The 20208-nt window shown below is 50.2% G+C and overlaps 1 protein-coding gene and 1 long non-coding RNA gene across 3 annotated transcripts; one reads left to right on the top strand and one right to left on the bottom strand.

The window, feature by feature from the left end:
- Window positions 1–2129: 2129 nt before the first annotated feature.
- On the bottom strand, window positions 2130–9563 carry Lhx1 (LIM homeobox 1). Its single transcript, XM_048446714.3, has 5 exons — window positions 8021–9563; window positions 6136–6362; window positions 5770–6047; window positions 4412–4577; window positions 2130–4077 (listed from the first exon to the last, which is right to left on the bottom strand). Exons 1-5 carry the CDS (start codon window positions 8188–8190, stop codon window positions 3698–3700), a joined length of 1221 nt encoding a protein of 406 aa, XP_048302671.1. The 5' UTR covers window positions 8191–9563; the 3' UTR covers window positions 2130–3697.
- A 33-nt stretch (window positions 9564–9596) lies between these two features.
- LOC125408436 (uncharacterized) lies at window positions 9597–19665 on the top strand. Of its 2 annotated transcripts, none has more exons than XR_007234462.2 (3): window positions 9597–9746; window positions 18239–18389; window positions 19416–19665. It is a non-coding gene; the product is annotated as an uncharacterized LOC125408436 (long non-coding RNA). The 2 variants fall into 2 exon arrangements; XR_015003726.1 differs by having other exon boundaries at window positions 18239–18414.
- Window positions 19666–20208: the final 543 nt, after the last annotated feature.

Below are 20208 nucleotides of genomic sequence, written 5' to 3'. Positions count from 1 at the left end.
AGGGCAGTATAGCTTCCTAAAGAAATGTCAACCTTTAAGTTTTCTATGATGCAGAACAGATGTACTGAGCCGAGAGAGGAGCATAAAGGTGTGCAATCTCTCCTCTGGAGAAAAGACAGAGGGGTTTAGGATTCACCTCCCTCTGGCTGGGCTGCAAAGTGGCAAGAATAGCCACCCATAGGCAGAGGTAACTAAATTGGACATCGCTCAGATGGTCAAAACCCGCCAGTTTCAAGTTTCCAGAAACCAGATTCTGATCTATCTGTTTTCCTAAACAACATCAGCCTTGGGTCCCAGACCCCTGACAGGGCCTGTCCCGGTTCTCCACTAATTCACCTGCCTTCTTGCCTGCCCTTGCATCAGGAGACAGTAGGGGAGCTTTAAGTTCCTCCTCAGCTTAGATGGCAGCCCCCTGAGACTGGAACCCTAATTACAGGTGCCTGGAAGCACAGAAGTGGGGGCTTTAAGCTGGCGTGGGGGAAGAAAAGTGCTTGCCAGATTTAGTTGTGAGGAGGCTTCTCTCTCAGATGGGAAGGGGCAATAGGGGACCAAAGGGCATTTCCCTCCTTCCTGGCAGTCTCTCCAGGAATGGTTCCCTCTGCCCTTGGGCCAGAGGTGGGCAGCAGTTGTGAATGCAACCCAGCCACTACCATTTCTCTTCCTCCCCCAGCCCTCGGTTCCAGATTAGACGGCTGAGTATTACCACCTGTTTCTGTCTTCGCTGGGTTTCACAAAGACCCGCCAAGGGAAAAGACCGTGCCACTGGCACCGAGTTACAAGAACTGAATCTATGCCGCCTGCCCAACTCTTAAAGCATTTCTTATCAAATACTCCGATAGCACAATAAAGCTGCTAAATAATTTAGTGCCCTTGATAGGAAAATGCCACTTCCTGAGGAGCAGACGTTCAGTTAAATGAATAGTTTTAAGGGGGAGGGTTCCAGGGTGGTGGCGATAATGAATGTTAGCTGCGACTTCATGCATATAAATGCTAAACGGGGAAAACACGCAGACCCAGTGACTGCATATGAAGAAAGAAAATGTGCTGTATGCAGCAGCTAGAAGTTTCCAAAGTCTCCCTTGTATTTCATAAATTTTTATTTCTGAAAAAAGACAGCCAGATCCCTCCCTGATAGTCATTAGTTAGATAAGCCATCGAAGGGGTGCAATGAAATATTGCTTACTCTAAAGCCTTCTCTGCAGGAATGATAAACTTGGTTCTGTTTTACAAAATAAGGAAACGGTACTGGAAATTGCATACAATTTAATGTAATAATGATTTTAAAAAAATAAGATATGATCCAGACTGAAATCTAGGCAATATGGTAAAGAACCCCTGGAACCCTGATATTAAAACTCTCATACACCTACACATTAGTATCTCATAAGAGAAACATTGACATTTCTTCCATTTCTTTGGAGGTTTGGATGGGATTGAACGATTCTCAAAACCCGCTATCTATTGGCAAACTTAACTCCCAGTTGCAATTTGATTTCTATATTAGTTATTTTTGTTCATCTTCTGCAGAAACTTAATATGTATCCTATGCCAGACAAAGTAGTTTTCCTTTTGGAAAACTTCAAATGTAGTAAATACCATCCAATAACAATTTCATATCAGTTCTATGAAAGGGATTAAAGTATTTCATTTCGAGTTATACTTTATATTCATGTTAGGTTATCTTTCAACTCACCAAATTAGAAAGCAGGATTATCTATGGAAAATGAATTGAAGCTGAAAAAGACCAGGTCTAACTATCTATTTACAAGTATGTGACATTCCCAAGCCTGGCTTTGCAAGTGCAGAGAGGAGAAGGAGTGCAGGCTCTCGCACCTAACCACAGATCGGCATCATTCGCTTTCTTTTAGCTGTGGATTTGATTTCTATTTCCAATTCTATATTAACTTATCAGCAAATCTCTTTAACTGTATCAGTTAGACTCACAGTATGCAAATCTGTATTTAATAACAGTGAGAGGCAAAGAAGAGAGCTTGGTGAAGGGTTTCAGCCAGAGCCAAGGTGAAAGCATCACCCCAGTCTTTTCTCCCTCCCTACTGACTTCTGAAGGTCCACTCAGCACGCTATTGGGACTTCCCTCCAATCGCTGAAAACATGGGATACCACACCAATTGTCTAAACATCAGGTTTTCTATTTTTATTAAAAACTCACAAATTTATTCAACATGTTTTCTTTCATACAGTGAATGGTCTAATATGCACTGGAGGTCACACAAGCTTAAGTTTATAGAACAATAAAAGACATATGAGAAATTTAATATATAAAGGAACAAGTAGCAGCTGCTGACTGCATATTTGACCATAAAATTTAAATATTTTGGACTTTTATTTTAAAGACACAAAAATAAAACCTGTGTGGGTCTATATAAGTCATATTAACAATTTCATGAATGTTCAACAGGACTAAAAATTAGCAAAGATGTTTTTTTTAAACCTTGTAACACTTTTTTTTTTTAACACTTTCTCAAGTTGCTGGTGCCAGGCACCATTACAGTATTTGTGCTATAATTTATTCTATTTGGCAACTGTCTGGATATCATGTTTTTCCTTTGCCTTGTGTAAACAACACCTTTTTACATACTAGCACAGTGAGCCGCAAGCCCTGCAAATCTGTCAGAACATCTACAGGAAAAGAAAAGGAACAATTTTGGTTGACTGCTCAAAACATTTTGTTTTTGAACAAGAGGTTTCAAAACAGGATATATTATTAGTAAAACACTGAACTCCTGAATTTAACATTATACGTAAACAGTTGACTGTTTTTAGTTCAATAGTCTCTCTTTTTTTTATTTAAACTTTCGTGTGAAGGTAGAGTACTTTTTTTGTAGAGGTGATGTTCAAGTCATTTTACTGAGAGGTGTGACTGGAGACCATCCTGTGGAGAGACGGGGTGTGTGTGTGTGTGTGTGTGTGTGTGTGTGTAGAGAGGTGGGGAGATGGTGTGTGTGTGTGTGTGAGTGGTGTGTGTGTGGGGAGGGAGGAAGAGAGAGAGAGAGAGAGAGAGAGAGAGAGAGAGAGAGAGAATTTGTGAAGGTAGAAGAATTGAGAGCTTTACATTAAAATTTTGAAATTTTGGCAAAAACAAAAATCAAAAACCCGGATAGACAAAAAATATATATATAGTCCCACCTGATGCACAGCAGGTCGGTGTTTCTGAAGCTATTAAGAGTTTGTTGTCGTCGCTGAACTCTGAGACAACACTAAGATCTCCCAGAACTAGGACCCTCTTGACTGGAAAGCCCCCAACAGCTTTTCCTCCCTCATCCGGCTGGGGACTCTAGGTTTCCCTCCCAAGGCTCCTGGCATTGCCCAGGACTGTTCAAGGCTGCAGCTGTCAAAGTCGTCTTCCAGTTAGCCAGAGGAGCCGAAGCCGGTGGAGTCGGTCCACGGATCCAGACTCAAGTTGAAGGTTGAGAATAGCTGAGAATTCCCCTTCAGGAGCCCCAGTTCTGCGCTTTGCCATCCAGCGTGTGGATATCCCAGCTCTACCGTGAGGCGGATTTGGATCCTATTTTGGACCCCCTTTGCCTTCCAGTCTCCCCCATACTGAGAATGGTCCCCGAGGCTGGAGGAAGTGGAGCAGGAGGCTTGCTTTTTATATGTTTTTTTTCTATTTTTTTCTTAAATAAAAGTTCGTTTCTGTACAACCACAAGATCCCGTGGCCCATGCGAGGCCCCGCTACCACACGGCTGCCTCATTCATTTCAGGAGGATGGGACAGGTGGTTCCCGTAGCTAGCCCCGCCGTTGACCGACAGAGATGAGAAGGGTGGACTGGGTCCGAAGACCTCCGCTGACATGGAGTGGAGAGGCCCGGGCAGGCTGGGCTCAGGACTAGGCGAGTCCCCCGGAGGGTGTGCCAAGATGTCGGTGAATCGCTGTGCGTCGCTGGAAGGGTGGTGGCCAGGCAGCGGGTGGTCCAGACCTCCCAGAGGCGTCCCCGAAGGCCCAGATGATGGCACAAAGGGTAGGTCCACTGGCGTCTGGGCCTGCGAGGATGGCGGTCCTTGCGGGAAGAAGTCGTAGTTGCCCCCGGGACCATAGTACTCGCTCTGGTAATCTGCCGACCAGAAAGGAGGTGTCAGAGCACAACCCCGGGTCTAGTGAGACCACAGGGCAAGAAAGGCCTGGCAGCGAGCATCTCAGGGCAGCTCGGGGAACTGGCTGTTCGGGAGGCACCAGAGCAGGAGAGGAGACTTGGCATAAAACTCAGAGCTTCTCCCTTCCCGGGACCCTCTTCTCACCGGAGCTGGGACTTCAATCACCTCCCCTGACTCCCTCCCTGTCTTTGCCCCTACCCCTCAACAGAAAGCAAGCGATACCTCCTGCGCTGCCACCCGCTTCCAGCGAAGCGGGTTCGGCCTGGGCCTGCCTAGCCGGTCGACCACACTCACCTCCGTAAAAGGAGAAGGGGCCGTTGGGGATGAGCTCGCCCGGCTCCAGGCGGTCCACCAGCGGCCGCATCCGGCGGGGACTGCGGAAAAAGGCGTGGCGCCGCGCGCCCAGCGCGCTCAGCTGCTTCATCCTCCGCTCCTTGGAACGTCGATTCTGGAACCAGACCTGAAGCACACAGGAACAGGATGAGACCGCGGAGACCCCACTGGTCAGCCGATGTGCAACAAGCGCCCAATCACTCATCCCTCCACTGCCACTAGGTGTGTGTGTGTGTGTGTGTGTGTGTGTGTGTGTGTGTGTGTGTGGTGGCGGTGGTGGTCTCTGAATGAATAGTACCAGACTAAGAGTATGCAGGATTCCCAAGAAGAGAACTGAGCAGACTACTGCCTTGTCTGACTTTTTAGTCCCACTATTTCCAGCAATCACACGCTTAGCATTATATTATCTTAGGGATCATAGACATTGAAACGCTTCAAAATAGTGTCACATACACAGCTTCCCTTTCAGGGTCTCTTGTTGGTCCCTACCCCCATATCATGTAGTGACAGAGATACAGAAAGCTTTCTGCTGATTATTTCCCAAGGGTAGTGACACCAAAACCCACAATCTCCTTTTCACACCCACACAAAATCTCGGTGCCAAACATACTTAGACACAGTCTCTCTCCAATACTGACAGGCACACAAACCCATATTCATGAGCACAGGTTCACACAGCCTCCCAGAGGTTGCCCTTCCAACACTTGGACAGGCACATTCACCCACGCCCTCACCTGGCCTCGAGGCATCTTGATTAGACCCACAGTACAGGCAGGACCAGACTCCCCATCCTACATCAGGCTGCCTCTAGGCAGAGCCGGCTCCCCGCCACACCATCTCTCCTTCAATCCTGGTCACCCTACCTCCTTGGGGAGGACAAGCTTCTGCTCTGGTGTTTTTCTTACTGGGGCTCAGACACTCACAAATTTGGGGTTGGGGAAATAGAGGGAGAGCTTATTGTACAGAACCGGGAGGAACTGAATGACTCTGGACCCCACAGCCACCTCTCTGCTCCTTAACAAGGACGAGAAAGGGACAAGCTGTGTACAGAAAGATGGACTTTAGCTGTTGCCACTGTGATGTTGGACATTGTGTTTTCCTCCAACTTTATGGTGCGCTCTTGAGTCACTCCCGTCCCTTTAGCCATTGTCACCTCTGTGTGGCTTTTTTCTCATATTCCAATGTATCAGGACAGCCTTTTCCTAGTCCCACTCACTTCTTCCCCTACCCCAAAAACTCTGGGCTCTCCCAGGCTCAGCCTATGTTCCCTTAGTGGCCATGTGAGCCTTTGGGAAACAGTGGCCAACCAGGATTCTGACCTGGATGACCCGCATGTTGAGGCCAGTCTCCTGGGCCAGTTGTTCACGGATATGGCGTGTGGGCTTGGGTGTAGCTGCAAAGGCTGCCTTCAACGTCTCCAACTGCTTGGCTTTGATCGTGGTTCGGGGTCCTCTGCGCTTGGCACCTAGGTTCTGGTCATCGTTTTCATTGCTCCCACCTTCCTTGTCGGACACATTGGCACTTTCCGAGTCCTTGGCATCATCCTGCGATGGGTCTTGGGAATCCGGAGATAAACTAGGGTCACTGCCTGTGGTGGCTGGGAAGAGAAAAAAGAGTGATGAGCAGGGTCCCTACTTTCCTCCCCGGATACCCACCCTCTAGCCCGTTGGGAATCTTGGTCTCACCAGAGTGGAGGCTGTTCTCTTTGGCGACACTGCTGTTACTCAGGTAATCCTCTTTACAAACGAACTTGTTCTCATCGATGATGTAGAGCTCCTCACCGGTGGAAAGCTGCTTGTTACACATCATGCACGTGAAGCAGTTGAGGTGAAAGACTTTGCTTCGCGCTCTCCGCACCAGATCGCTTGGAGATATGCCCTGCGCACAACCCGCGCATTTGGTACCAAAACATCTGCGTAGGGTGTGCGGAGATTAGAGAGAAGTACAGGAGACAGGGTGAAATAAAAGCCGCCAGAGGAAGAAGGAGAGAGAATGAATATGAAAATTTATTAAACATAAGAGGAGGCAGGAGAGATTGCGGGACATCACGGAAAAGGGAGGGGAAACATTCGGTCAGTGTCAACGGTTCAAGCTGCCCATAACCTCTAACCTCACGCCTCGACATTATCCCCCAGGAAAAAAAGCGTCGTGAGAAAAGGTTTCCAAGTGGCTACAAGGGCAGAAGGGAAACTGAGCACACATTTTCCGATTAGATTCAGAGAAGTCAAATTCGAGCTAAGAGCTCCGCAGAAAGGTCCCGCTCTATACTGTTAGCTTTGCCTTTCTTTCACCACAAAAAGACCTGAGCACAGGCGCGGGTTGGCAAAGTCCGATCCCGCCCTGAGTAAACAAACACTGACTCTGAGAGAGAGCCTTGGTGGCTGTAGCTGGGCAGTTGCCACGTTCGAGCGCAAAAGCCTGGCAGATTGGCGCTAGCGGGAGTCGCGGCCGGGTTGAGCTGGCTTCAGGAGTCCCGCTGAGCTTAGCCGAGAGCCGGTGGGGCTAGCGCTCTCCAGCACGGATTCAGCCCTTGTAGAGTGAAAACCCGAGCAGTATGCCGAAGCCCCAAAGCTTAGCCTTTCCGCAATAGCAGCTCGAACCTCTCTTAGCTTCCTTCACAGGTCCTCTACAAACAGGAGCCGCGCGTCCCGAATCGTCACTGGGGACTGCGCTTCCTGGTCCTTCGAGCAAAGGAGGCCCGGTGGCTTCAAACTCTTTCCCAGATTTGATCAATCCTCACAAACCAAACCAAAATAGCGGAATAAAGTGTGGGATTTCAAACCAGAGGAAAATACAATTTACATTTGAGGCCATTCTTCCCTGTTCAACTTTGATTGTGGCAAATAATCAGTTTAAGAAAATACAAGCAAAATGGTAAACAGAGGAGAATTTTCCCGGCTCTAACGAGCCGCGTGTTCGCCAGAAGGTGGCCTTCCTGGTGGGGAATCGGCTGGAAAGGCCGCGAAGAGGAGTCGGCGCTGGGCATTGGGCCAAGGCCAGCACAGTACCATTCTCCCAGGTCTACGCTTATAAGCCAATCAATGTTTAGGGAGACCCCAGGCATACAGGATTGGTCTCAAGGGCGGGCTCTTTATTTCGGCTTTTCCCCTACCCCGCGACCACCCGGTCTCTAGTTCGGAAAAGACCTCTCAGAGAAGGAAAAGTCAGTGGCTGGAATAAAGCCGGAGCTTCTGAGCGCAACTTGAAGGAGCAGCTATCTGGGAGGCACGGAAAATGCGGTTGGTTGCAGGAGAACTTCGGTTCGGGAAAGGCGAGCGGGAACTGCAACCCCGAGGCTGCTGTACCTCTCCAACGAAGTGGAGGGGCTTCTGAGCTGAAGTTGGCTCAGACCCTTTCTTTTCTAGGCACCTGCAGCCAAACACAGACCACACTTTCCAGTACCAAGTAGGACAGATATCTCGGCATCCCAACTTCCTAAGAAGCCAGAGGGACTTGGCTGCCCGAGAGAAAAGGCAGCTCCTAACGCGGCCACGCTGACCTCTGATCCGAAGCTGGCCAGGAAGGACCCGTGGGGAGGGAGCAGCAGAGGCGCGGGAGGGAAGTACTCACCGGAAGAAGTCGTTTTTACAGTAGAGCTTGCCTTCCCGGGAGAAGCACTTCTCGGTCAGGTTGCATTTACATTCACAGCACTGGACGCACTTGACGTGCCAGGCCCTGTCCAGCACGTTCAAGAGGAAACGGTCCAGGATGGGCCTTTTGCAGCCCGCACAGTGCACCATGGTCTTTGGTTTGGTCCGGTTAGGCTCCGATCAATGGGGCAAATAGAATCGAGGAGATGACTCCTGAAGACAACCAGCCCGAGCTTCCCAGCTCCTCCAAAAAGAAAAAAAACCCGCTCAAGTCGGGCAAACAAAAATCCGCACCGGCAAATCAAAAGGGGGGAGACCAGGCTGGTAGGGGGCAGCCCGGGAATCCCAGGGTTGGAGCAGCGCCACCTCAGCTCACCAGGCGAGGAAAACCAGGCTCCAGCGGACAAGAAAGCGGCTCTTCTGCCCAAAGCCGAGAAGGAGTGAAGGTCACCGAGAAAGGGGGCGGGACGTAAATAAATAAAATTGAAACAGGTTAAAAGAAAGACGGCAAGAGCTCGGGATTCAAGAAAGCGACGCTGGGTTCTCTCCGGCTTGAGGTAGAGCTGTCAGAAGTCAAAGTGCATCTGCTTTTTTCGAAGTATGAAGGCAGGTTGTGTGTGCGTGCCAGACCGCCCACCACCGGGTTTTTCCCTTAAAAAAAAAAAAAACACGGAAAGAAAAGAACTCAGTGGTAGAACGCTTTGGATCCTACGTTGCCGGCTTCTTGCAGAGAGTCGGGAAAGTCTGGGCGACTGCGCTGGGCCTGGGAAGGGGTCGAGGGCAGGCCAAGGGATGGGAGAGAGGGCAGGTTGGGTAGATTTGTTGATTGTAGTTGATGCTTAGGTCCCCACCCCCCTTTGGAGAGTGCTTTTGCCAGTCAAAAATGAAAAGGGACAACTTCGGGTGGACGCAGCCGGGCGCAATCGCTCGCTCCCCACCGCCCCAGCCCTGTCACCTCGGCCGTTGGCCTGCCTGGCGGCCTTCCGTGTCCTCGCAGCGGCCCTCCCTGCGCCTGGACTCCTTCGGGAAGGCAATGTGATCTGGTTCTTCACCGTGCCTGGCCGTGCATCCTGGCTTCAGGCACAACTCGCGGCCGCTTGGGCGCGCAGCCCCGCATCGCTCGGCCCACGCTCTCGCGGCTTTACGTTTCAGTCCCACAGTCGCTTGACTTTCCCCCCCCTTCCCCCCCTTTTGTTGTGGTGGCAAATCTGGCTTTCCTTTCTAGTATCCTTCCTTTCTTTTTTCCTCTTTTTCTTTTTCTCCTTCAAAGGGAGGAGCCAAGGGGAGGGGGCGTCTTGGAGAGCTTTAGAGTAATGTCCCGGTGCAGCGCTACGGAAGGCCAGCGGCTGGAACAGTTCGGTGTCGCTGTCCGGTCCGCAGATTTCTTGTTGGCTCTCTCCCAGCGCGGGTCCCTAGGTCTCTGGTCTTCAGGCCCAGTCTTCGGCGCGTCTCTCCCAGCTCCAGCGGCTCGGTCACTGTTCCTGGCTGTTGGCTGAGCCCTGGAAGCCCCCTCGCCTTAATGCAGCGCCCGCCGACGTCACGGCGAACTGCGACCAATCAGCGCCTCGCGGTCCCTCTGTAAACCATTCTGCATTTTCCCCCCCGGCCGGGGAGAGTGCGGGGAGACCGCGTTTAGAGGATCAGTGGCGGTGGCCCCGCGCGGTACCGGCGATGGCTGCGAGATGTTCTGGCCACTTCCAGGTTTGGTAAGGCGTCGGTTTCAGTGTCAGGGAATGAAAGGAGGTGCGGAGGAGGCCAGAGTTCCGTGGGAGGCTAAAGGCAAACATACGGGGGTGGGGGTGGGGGCGGCAAAAGCGTGGTTGGGATTAGAGTGTAACTGGGTCTGGAAGCTTGGGAGGTCCAGGTACACTGGCTCGGCAATTGAGAAGGTGTCAATAGCCCTCCTCTTCTTGCTCTTTTGGCCTGGAAATTGCCCCCGGCACAATTCGAGTCTTTGGAGAGATAGGGGGCGCTTGGCAGCTTAATCTCCCTCCTGTCTCTAGGTGCCTCTCCCCCCCCCCCCAGTCCAACCAAAGTCCACCCGGCAGGGTGTCTGGGAGACACGAGTGTCGATCTCCCGCTGCGCTCTCTTGGAAAGTTGATTCGGGCGGTTTCCTGATGGGGGCGGGGAAACCGGAGGCGCGGCGCCAGGACGCGAGAAGGAGTGGGTGGGGAAGCGCTTCGGGTGAGGAGTTGCGACTCTGGCGAGAAGTTGTGAGAAAATTGTGATCCGGAGACACCTTTTACAAACAAAAACAAATGACTAGGTGGGAAACCGCGGGGCTCCCGCAGCTGGGGGAGGTGGTTGCAGCGGGGGACTGCACCTCAGCTGCAGGGGAGGGAGGCGTGCAGCTCACTGGCAGTTTAGCCTGGCTCCCAGACCTCTTCATTTCCAGGCTTGAGCTAGTTCGTTTCTTCAGACTTCAGCGAGCCATACCTACCAGAGTACACTCCTTAGAGTTAATACACTTTCCTAATTTTGTCTGCGTTATAAACTCCTGGTCTCCGTCTACCGAGGCGGGGGCGGATCTGCCTAGTTGTGGGAGTCAGATGCTGGTCCTGAAGACTTGAACTTTTAAGTGATTCTAGTTTCCAGTAGCACTCAAGTTAACTGTAGCGACTGATTTATTTTTTCTAAACTTAACCTAAATTTGTCTCAAAGCGGTGTTACTTTTGCCCCCTATTTGGGGGAGATGCTAGGAAGGTGCATTACTCAAATTTCGAAGGAAGTAAGGGTGTCCCTGTAGCCATATCTAGATATTTTAGAATCTGCCTTTTGAGTTACTTCATCTGTTCACCTGGCAGATCTTCCACAGGTCTAAATTAGGAGAAAAGTGCGCAGAAATGCAGTTGGACTGGCAGTGAATTCGGGTCCACAAACAGAATACCCTCTTCCAGCGAAGAGAGAAGAGGCTGCCCCGAATTTGGCTTATGTTGGATGGCATTGTTAGTTTTTAGAGCTGTGCCAACGCCCCCCTTTCTGCTTTCTCTTGCACCTCCCGGCAACCCTGAAGCTCTTCTGTATCTCTGCCTTCCCGCCGCACGATAGTTGCTTTGTAAAACCAACCACCAAGGCCTGCCTCACACGACTCCTCTGCGACCCCCGCCCCCCGCTCCCCGAGTGTCAGACCTCCAAAGCATTCTCGCTACCCCTGTCCACTTCCACACTCGCGTGGAGCATCTGTGGACTCAAGTAGCGCAGCCAAGCTCTCACGCAGCAACCACTCTCCTGGTTTTTTCTAGGCTTAGACTCAGGACTGAGCAGGGGTTAGAAGGCAGCTCTCCCACCGATCGGCGGGCTCTTCGGGTTCGGACTAGGCATCGGGATCTTCCTGCGGACCCGACACTTCCTAGAACAAGTATCAAGAATTTTGGTACCTCCGGACTTGCCAAGTGCGGCGGAGCGCCGGATCCTCTATTATTACCCCGACTCCCAAGCGGCTTTCTAAACGAAGGGACCATCGGTCCCCAGGCTCTCCACCCTCAACTGTTACAGAGCTAGCTGCTATCGCCCTGGACTCACCCGCCCCTCTCAGGAGTCTGTAGTCGCCCAGGTCCCTGGTGGTTCACTCTCAGCGCAGCTGGGCTACTTCAGTGCAAAGCAGAGGGGGCCGGGGAGGGGCAACTGAGAAATTGCTGTCTTGGGGAACTGTAGGGTGCCACTGGACTCCGTTGCCCGCCTTTTCCTACTCGCATCTTCCTTCTGTAGTCGGGGAGAGGTTTTTACTGATTTGAGGTGTAATGACTTTGAGACCAAGGAATGGGAGTTGGGCGAAGACACGACACTGGTTCTAGGGCGTTATGTTCTGCATGTCTCCGGGTTCAGATGGTGAAGAAAACCGGTCACCGAGTCAATCCCGGCTTCTGGGATGTGTGTATGTCAACGAGCCGGCGCAAGGCAAGGCATGTTCCTTGATTCTGTCTAAAATCCATGTTTAACACTTCGGCGGTGACAGCACAAAAGACTAATGTTTTTTCCCCCCACTGTTTCTATTGAGCTCTTATTTTGAAATGTAATCAGTAGTTGAGACAAGGAGAGAAAACTGACCCAGCTTTCTAAATCCGCCATCTCTGAATCCACCATATTCAACTCTGCGTAGGTATAAATGATCCCCAGCCTTTCACCCTCACCTACACCATGGCGCTGTCCACAATTTCAAATACACCCCTTTTACTACCCTCCATCCCTCAAATTCACATAGACCCTCAGTCACTTACATCCCTGAGTGTCCTGAGATTCTATTTGGACGCCTGGCCATCTTCTCCTCCACCCGACTCCTAAGGCACCATAGGAAAAGGCCCCAGAGGGCCCAGATAGTGACTTCCACCGTCGAGATTTGTCTTTCTAGAAGCTTCTCAACATCAGTTCGAATGGAGGGAGAGACCCTGTCTCAGAACTGGGACTGACCAGACTTCCCCGCTCACACACCCACTGATCTCCCTTGCCTCTGGGGTCCAGAGTCCTTGAACCCATATCCTCCACACCGGCTACTCCAGCCTGGAGTGTTGCCCACCAACCAGGGACCGTTCTTTCTTAGTCACTGTGGGTTGCTATTTAATTCCTAGAGCAGCCGCTTCCTTCCTCTAGACCAGACCATGGTCCCCAGAAGAGGGAGAGGAGGCCTCGCCGCCGCCACAGTAGTCTCCTAGGGCTGCCAGCCACAAAAACCCCGAATATTCAGCAGCATAGGTCTAGTGGGGAGGAAGGAAGGAGCCAGCTAGAGGCACCCTGGACCCCTGCCACCTGGAAGTCACACAAACTCCACACAGACCTGTGAAGATCCAGCTTATGCAACACAGGGAACTGCTCTGCTGGAGTCTCTCTGATCCAGTCCCTGCTTCTTCCCCTTCCCCTCTCTCGAGGTTTGCACTCTTAAATATGCAGTACTTTCTAGTTTATATCGTTGTCTCCCTTGAATCGCATAGTAAGGGAGTTGTGGGAGAGGGAGATCTTTATTCTCTACACTTTCCCAGACGGGAGCCCCAATCCAAGCAAGGGCACCTGCTCCTATCACTGCATTACTGAAGGTGAGAAGTTGGGAAAGGTGGGCCTTGCAACGGTGGTGTTCCACAGAGCACTTTGCCCCCGGAGGCATTTTCCAAACCGAGCTTGGGCAGTAGTAGGGTAGGGACAGCGAAGCCAAGAAAGGGCGGTATCCTGCCAAATATCATGACATGCACCTGGCCTGGGTAAGCAATCCAGACTTCGCATGAGGACTGGGGGGACTCTGAGCATGGGGAGGATGGTTAGAGCAGCAGCGAGGTGGAGCGTCCCGATCTCAGTCAGTCCAGCTGAGCAATGGTAGTTACCATGGAAGAGAGAGGTTGCATTGAAGGAGACAGAAGTGAATAGAAAAGGCGTGAAGAAGAGAAGGCATGCCCCCAAAGCAAGAGGCTGTAAAGGGAGGGAAGATGTGTCAAGAGAAACTCATGGAAGAGCAAAGCAAAGTAAGGGGAAAAAGCACCCTTTGTCGCGGTTCGCTGCTGTAATCCCAGTACTTGAGTTCAAGGCTGCTACTCAGTGATGTCCAGGCAAGCCTGAGCTACAGAATAATACAGTGGGAAAGAAGAAAAGCTAGTGGAGAGAAGCGAGAAGCTGAAGAGCCCTGACGCTCCAAACCAGGGTCTTCCGCTGGGACCTAAGCGTGCTGTGCCTGTGACAGGCACATTCCTGGGCCGGAGGAAAGGAGATTGGAGTCTGGTGGGAGACTTAACGCCTATGGAAAGCCTGTGAGCAGCACTGGGCAGGAATCCAACACATAAATAAAACGTCTAAGACAGCGTGACAACAATGTGTGTTTGGGTGCGTGCCCATGTTCCTCTGTTTGAGCACACACTCACACCCGTAAGGAAGACAAACGGGGCGCCCGCCTCAGAGTAATTAATCCTCTCACTAATTGACTCTCTCCCCTTACCTAATGGTGGTGGTCACTGCTGATATCTGGAGAGATATCAAGTGGGAAGGGAGGGAGGGAGAAAGACCCCAAAGCTTGAAGCCTTTAAACTGCGAATGAGTTTGTTCTGAAGTTGGCAGCTCTAATCCCTTATCCTCAGCACCTCCCTCATTGTTGGGCAGAGTTCAACAGATGTAACTGACTACCTTGCCTGTTCAGGTTTGGGGCAATGTGAACAAAGATCATCTAGGCTTAGAGTGACCAGCTCATGCACACCAAGGACCTTCTGTAGATCTGCACCTGGGACTTAGGTGTCTCAGCTGAAAGTCACTCCCTACCCCTCTGCTAGATGTTGCCCTCCTGGCAGTCTGCGACTCTGACTCTCTTGTCCTCCCCCAAGGGAGATCATGAGCTACCTGCAGTCACTGTCTATTCTTTCCAGGACCTCGGAGAGATGCATCCTGCAGTCCCTGACAGAGCCGGAGAGGATTTTAGGATGGCTGGGACAACCTGAGAAGGATGAAGAGAGAGCAGTAGAGGGGATGAGCCTAGGCCATGGATGAGGAAAAAAGTTACAGAAATCCAGTCAGACATGGAAGTCCACGGAGTGGCTGTCATCTGGCAGAGCTGAGGTCTCTGGGGACGAAGGAGGAGTGACGTGCCTGCTGCTAGGTAGGGAAGAATGTGTAGTGGATGGGAAGGAAGGCAGGGCAGCCATGCCTCTGTGCCTGTGTTACAGCTCTGTGTGGGCAGGGAGAAGGCTCCACACACTCACCCCACTACATGCTCAGGCCTCAGGACCAGGGAACAGAAGCAGGGGGCTGCTCTGTCTTTTGGTAGCTGAGTTGGCTGAAGGGACCCAAGGTCCACTATGTGTCAGTTGATGGAGTGTCCAGGCTTTGGGAGGTGAAGGTCAACTGTCAAACCTCTGAGGTAGCAGTGTCTTCTGTTGGCCTCCTTAGAGGCTAAGTAAATAGAGTCAGAGACCCAGGTGGAGGGCACACAGTTTCCTAGGGAAACAAAATAACTCGCAGTCTCACTAAACACAATTCTTAATTGCCCCTTGGGGGCCTTTGTACATTTGACCAAAGCAAGTCCCCAAGCAGTAACAGCAGTATTATTTCTAGGGACTAGAGGTCCAGAGAGAGCCGAGGGTGATGGGCGGACCAAGAGAGGTGGCTGGTATGTCAGAAGAGGTGAGACGCTTGGCTTCTTCTCAACCTCACTGTCATGCTTTAAGAGGAAAAAAAGAAGAAAGAAGGAAGAGAAAAACAAGCAAAAGGAATACAATTTCAGGGCAGAGAAAGAGAAGGGCATATAAAAGGCAAATAGAAACCAGAAAGGGAAGAAAGTGAAGAAGAAAGAAAAAGGCAGGGAGGTGGAGAGAGACTATAATAAAAGAGGGTGAAGGCGGCCCCAGGAGGCTGGGCCTCGTCCCAAACCATCCGTCTTCATTGTCTCCGTGTGTGCAAAGGCAACTCCGGCATAAGGAAAAGCCACTATTGGAGCCGCGGCTTTATTTTATATCCTATACATCAGGAGGGAGGCAAAGCTTTATTTTCGCCAAGAGACAGATATTTTATTTCTCTCTTACGGTTTTATGTGTGAGAGATGTCAGGTTGCCACAATGGATGGCTAATGCATAGGCAAGAGGAAGCCGTGTTGGCATGCTGTGTGTCATAGGGTCTTGGGGGGGTGAGCGGGCCTGGGATTTAGGGCTGATGGGACACTCTGGGGGATTTCTGCTAAAACATCTCTCTTCATAAATCCACAAGCATGGTCAGCTCAACAGGGAGAAGAAGGAGTTTTAGAGGGAAAAGAGTTGGGCTTAGTAATAAATGAACACACAAAGGAACCGCTTACCTTCCAACTGGCGTGGGCAATGGGGGCAGACAGAAGTTCCACTGACAGGCAAAGGGAGACTTCAGAAGGCAGAAGAAGGGTGAGAAGTGATGAATTTAAAACCTAGAACCCAGAAATGGTGTCTTGCACATTTATAAATACATCTGCAAATAGAGCAGGCATCTGAGGACCAAAGCAGTTTTATCTTTTAAATTAAGAGTCACAGGAAGCAGAGGAAGGCTGGACACATGTGCCCTTCACAAGGAGATATGTTCCTGGCAGAACTGTGTCCATGTGGCTTCTTTTGCCCTATTTATATTTCTGGTTTCTGTCTTTTATCCACATAGTCCCTTCTTCAGAAAGCTTTTTTTTTTAACCTTCTCAGAGCCTTGGAGGGAAAGAGCCATTAATTTGCAAATTATCTGATCTGTACAAGGATCAAGATGGGTGTTTTTCACTGCTACATCTAATGTTTTGCGTGGACACACACATGCACACACGAACCTATTATACTGTGAACCCTCCAGTGGAGGTGCCAGATTAGAATTCAAGAAAAGCTCTTTCCTGCCAACGTGCTCCACATTAAGCCCCAAACCTCAAAGTGTCTAACGTTCTCATTTTTAAACCCCAGGAGATGAGCGTAGAGAGACAGTGGCATTGTGTGTAGGGGGGTGTCTTTGCATTAACCTGTCCATCTGGACTCGGACTCACTCTCTCCCCTCCTTGTCAGTCTCCCCTCTTCCCCCTACAGAGACCACTGCTTATAGGAGTAGCTTTCATTCATTTTCATGTCTTGTTAATTGTTTGACTTGTTGGTTTGTATTTGTGATGTAGCAAAAAAAAAAAAAAAAAGCCAGTTATATTCCTTGCCTCATTTCAGAGGCTCTCGGGCAGCACAAGATTCTAGACAATAAGCAAGGCTACCTGGCCACACTATCCCCAGCCTTTGAAGAAGCTATTTAACCTTTCTGGGCCTCAGTTTCCCCGTCTGTATGCAGGAGATTGGGCTAAATGATTGCCGATGTCCCTTCCAGCTCCGACTTCCTCTGACCGAATGAGATAATGTGTGAAAACACTTTGTAACCGCTAAAGCCGGACGAATGCCAGGGATTATTATTACGATTCTAATCAATCCTCTTTTCTCCACATGGATCTTGGCTGTTTAGCGCCAGCAAGCAGGCTAAAGAGGGCCCAAGCGGGAAAGCTTAGCAGAGATGGAAAGGCTCTGTTGGGGATAGAAAGACCCTGCACCTCTGTCTCTGGACTCTGGGAAGCCAGGTGGGCAGTGGTGGGCAGGGGGAAGCAGCAGGATGCACCGGGACCCATTTTAGTCTGGGCTGCCACAGAGGGTGTGTTTCTTCAAAAGCATTGTTTGTTTCCAAGTGACTGACATGGGAAGGCGATTTGCATTTTTTGTTTTTCCAGGGAGAAAGGAAAGAACAAGGTGTAGCTGATTAGCAAGTTAATTATTTCAGTACCCCAAGGGTTCATGCGTGGTGCTAAGTTGTCCAGCCCTGGTGTAATTTCACAGTCTGTGCATTTCTTGGTGAGCACCTGGGGTGCCTGAGTCTGTCTCTTTCTCCATCCACCTGCCTTGTGTCTTCCTGACACACCTGGGGAAAGGGGGCAGGACCTGGGGTAGGAGTTGGTACCATATTGGTCTAGGGGAGACAGAATTTCTGAGATGCTCTCTCCCTCCTCTGAGTGCTTAGTTACTTATCTCATTCTTCGCTAATGTATTTTTAAAAAATGAATATTAATGATGATGGTTATCAGTAAGTGGGATGGCTGTGAGGTGACATCCAAGTTTGGTCTGGAGATAAACTGTGGTGGGGGTGGGTGGTGGGGGTTGGGGGTGGTCCTTGCTTCTCACCTCCTTCTGCCAGGTCAGCTCTCCAAGCTCTGTTTGGTTTCTCACCTCTGGCCACCACTTGTTCTGCTGCAGCCCCCTCCAGCCTGACCTCCCCTTAGGGCTGGGAGGGAGGATTATGTGGTCAAAGGGATGGATTCCTTCCCCCAGAGAGAGGAGCTGGAGATGTGAGCATGAGCTGCAGAATTAACAGCTTCGGCCTCTGCCACTAGGTTGGCTTCCAGCTCCCAGGATGGGAGGGCCAGCCCCCTGCCTCTCCTTTTGAGCCCGGCAAAGGGGAGGGGGGCTCTGCAGTTTACTTAAGAGTGGTCCCATCTGCTCAGACTGGCCTTTCATAAGGGGAGGGATTTATGCAGTGTCCTTGTGCTTAGACCTGGGATTTGGCTGAAAACCTTGGGCCTCTGAGAATATTACCTAATGCTGCAATGCTCAGTCATGAAGATGATTCATGATTTTTGTCTTTGTGGAGAGCATGCATGCGTGTGTGTGTGTGTGTGTGTGTGTGTGTGTGTTACTTTCTACTGTTCGCACTTTGAATCCAAACATCAGGAGACTTCTTTATGTTATTTTCTTCTTTTCTATATTGTCTCAGGAGACGGCCTTGGAGGGCCAGCTTCTCAACTTCAGCAGTGCGAGGATGGCATGGTACTTACTGATGCTGCCATCCAGCTGTCCCCACTCAGGCTGGCTGATGGAGAGTCTGGAGGTTCGCTGAGAAGGCAGTGCTGGTGACTACTTAGCTGGTAATGACAGTATTTGTAGAGTGGGGTAAGTCCAGTTGCTACTCAGATTAGGTTTAGCTTCCCTGGCCTCATCGTGCTGGGATGTTCAGGTAGGACAGAAGGCAGTGAGAGGAGCTTCAAGGACAGAAAGATGGGCAGAGGGAGGAGCTCCGTGGATGGGAGCCACAGAACATCAAGGAGAACAAGGTTCCAGGTGGAGTCCTGGGCAAATCTGGAAGGATCTGCAAGGTCATTTATTTATCTTCTTTGGGATAAAGTGTGACTTCTTTTAAGTGTCAGCAGCCGGTAAGCTCTTCTTCCAGCACCTTCTTATTCACATTGGAGCTTGACTTTACAGATGGAGACCCTGCTTTCCCAGCCAGCCAGTTTCGCTTTGCCTCGGGTCATTCATATTAGAAACGGAGCTGGCATTCAAGTCCCCTGACCAGCCTTCATTCTTTTTGTTTTGTTTTGTTTTCCTGTGTGGCCCTAGCTGTTACAGAGTTTATTCTGTAGGCCTGCCTCTGCCTCCTCAGTGCTGGGATTAAAAGTGTCTCCCTCCACAGCTGGCTGGCTAAACCTTTGTTGTTTTTTGTTGTTTGCTTTGTTTTGAAACTGGTGCTCACTATGTAGTCCTGGCTGTACTGGCACTCACTAGATATGGTCTCGCAAAGATCCACCTGCCTCTGCCTCCCAAGTACTGGGGTTAAAGGCATGCGCCACCACTGCCCAGCAAGGATATAGTTTCTTCTTAAACAAAAGAAGCAGGGACCTGATTTGATGGCTCTTTTCAGGAAGGATTTGCCAGTCATTTGATAAATGCAGTCTGTTTTCCCTCTTCTGGATGAGTGACGTCAGTCAGGATGAGGGCCTGCAGGAGTGTAAAGGTGCTTGCCTTCGTCTTCCTGTTTTTTACTCACGCTAGGGTTTGGGCTTGCTTCTGACACACTAGGAGGAGCAGACACATTCCAGACCCAGAGCCTGGAGTGTTATCTCTCCCCACACCCTAAATTCTTACCTCCCTTTCTTTATTTCCCTTTACCACAGATGCAGAGGCCTCCTAGCAAAATGTGAAGGGGTGACCCTCAACCAAGCTTGAAGAAAGCAAGCAAAGACGGGAGCCCAAGGGAAGGTGGGGCCAATGGGATTTTTAGATAACACTCGTCTGCTATACTTCTCATGTGTTGTATGCTATAATCTCCAAATTTCACATTTGCTGTAGTGATCTGCAGCGTGTAGGCACCAGTCAAATGCTGCTTGGCCAAAACAGTGTTAAATAAAACCGTAAGAAATGCTACCAGGGTTTTGCATGGATTATTTAATTCTATCAATGACAAACAACACTAATATGCAGCATCTCGCTCAGCACAGTATCATGTTTCATTTATATATGCCGAGACATATTTAAGCATGAAAGATACTGTTACCCGACACATGCATTTCCCAGTGATTACTTGGAAGCGTGATAGAAACGGCAGAAACCTCTCTCACACATAGACCTGCACCATCATCATACATAGAGACTGCCTGTCACACACAGTCACACAGCTAGCCTGCCACATGCGTATCTGCTTCATCTGTGTGCTTCCACAGGAAAATGTAGATGGGAATTTTGCTTATGCACTTGCCTACTATTCCAGGTGGGTGTACCAGTGCACACCTAAGGCACAAGGTCAGAGTCTCTAATGCGTTTACACACATTTTTTCATACACATACATAGACTGCCACAGAAACATCAACATGGGTGTCAAAGCACACATGGATCTTTACCATCCATATGGTAAATATTCTCACTGCAGTGTTCTGATTGCAGACGGTGTGCCCCATACAGGAGGGCCT

This window comes from Myodes glareolus, chromosome 9 (genome assembly GCF_982192425.1).
Source record: "Myodes glareolus chromosome 9, mMyoGla1.1, whole genome shotgun sequence".
NCBI lineage: Eukaryota > Metazoa > Chordata > Mammalia > Rodentia > Cricetidae > Myodes > Myodes glareolus.
This window is presented reverse-complemented; position numbering and strand designations above follow the sequence as displayed.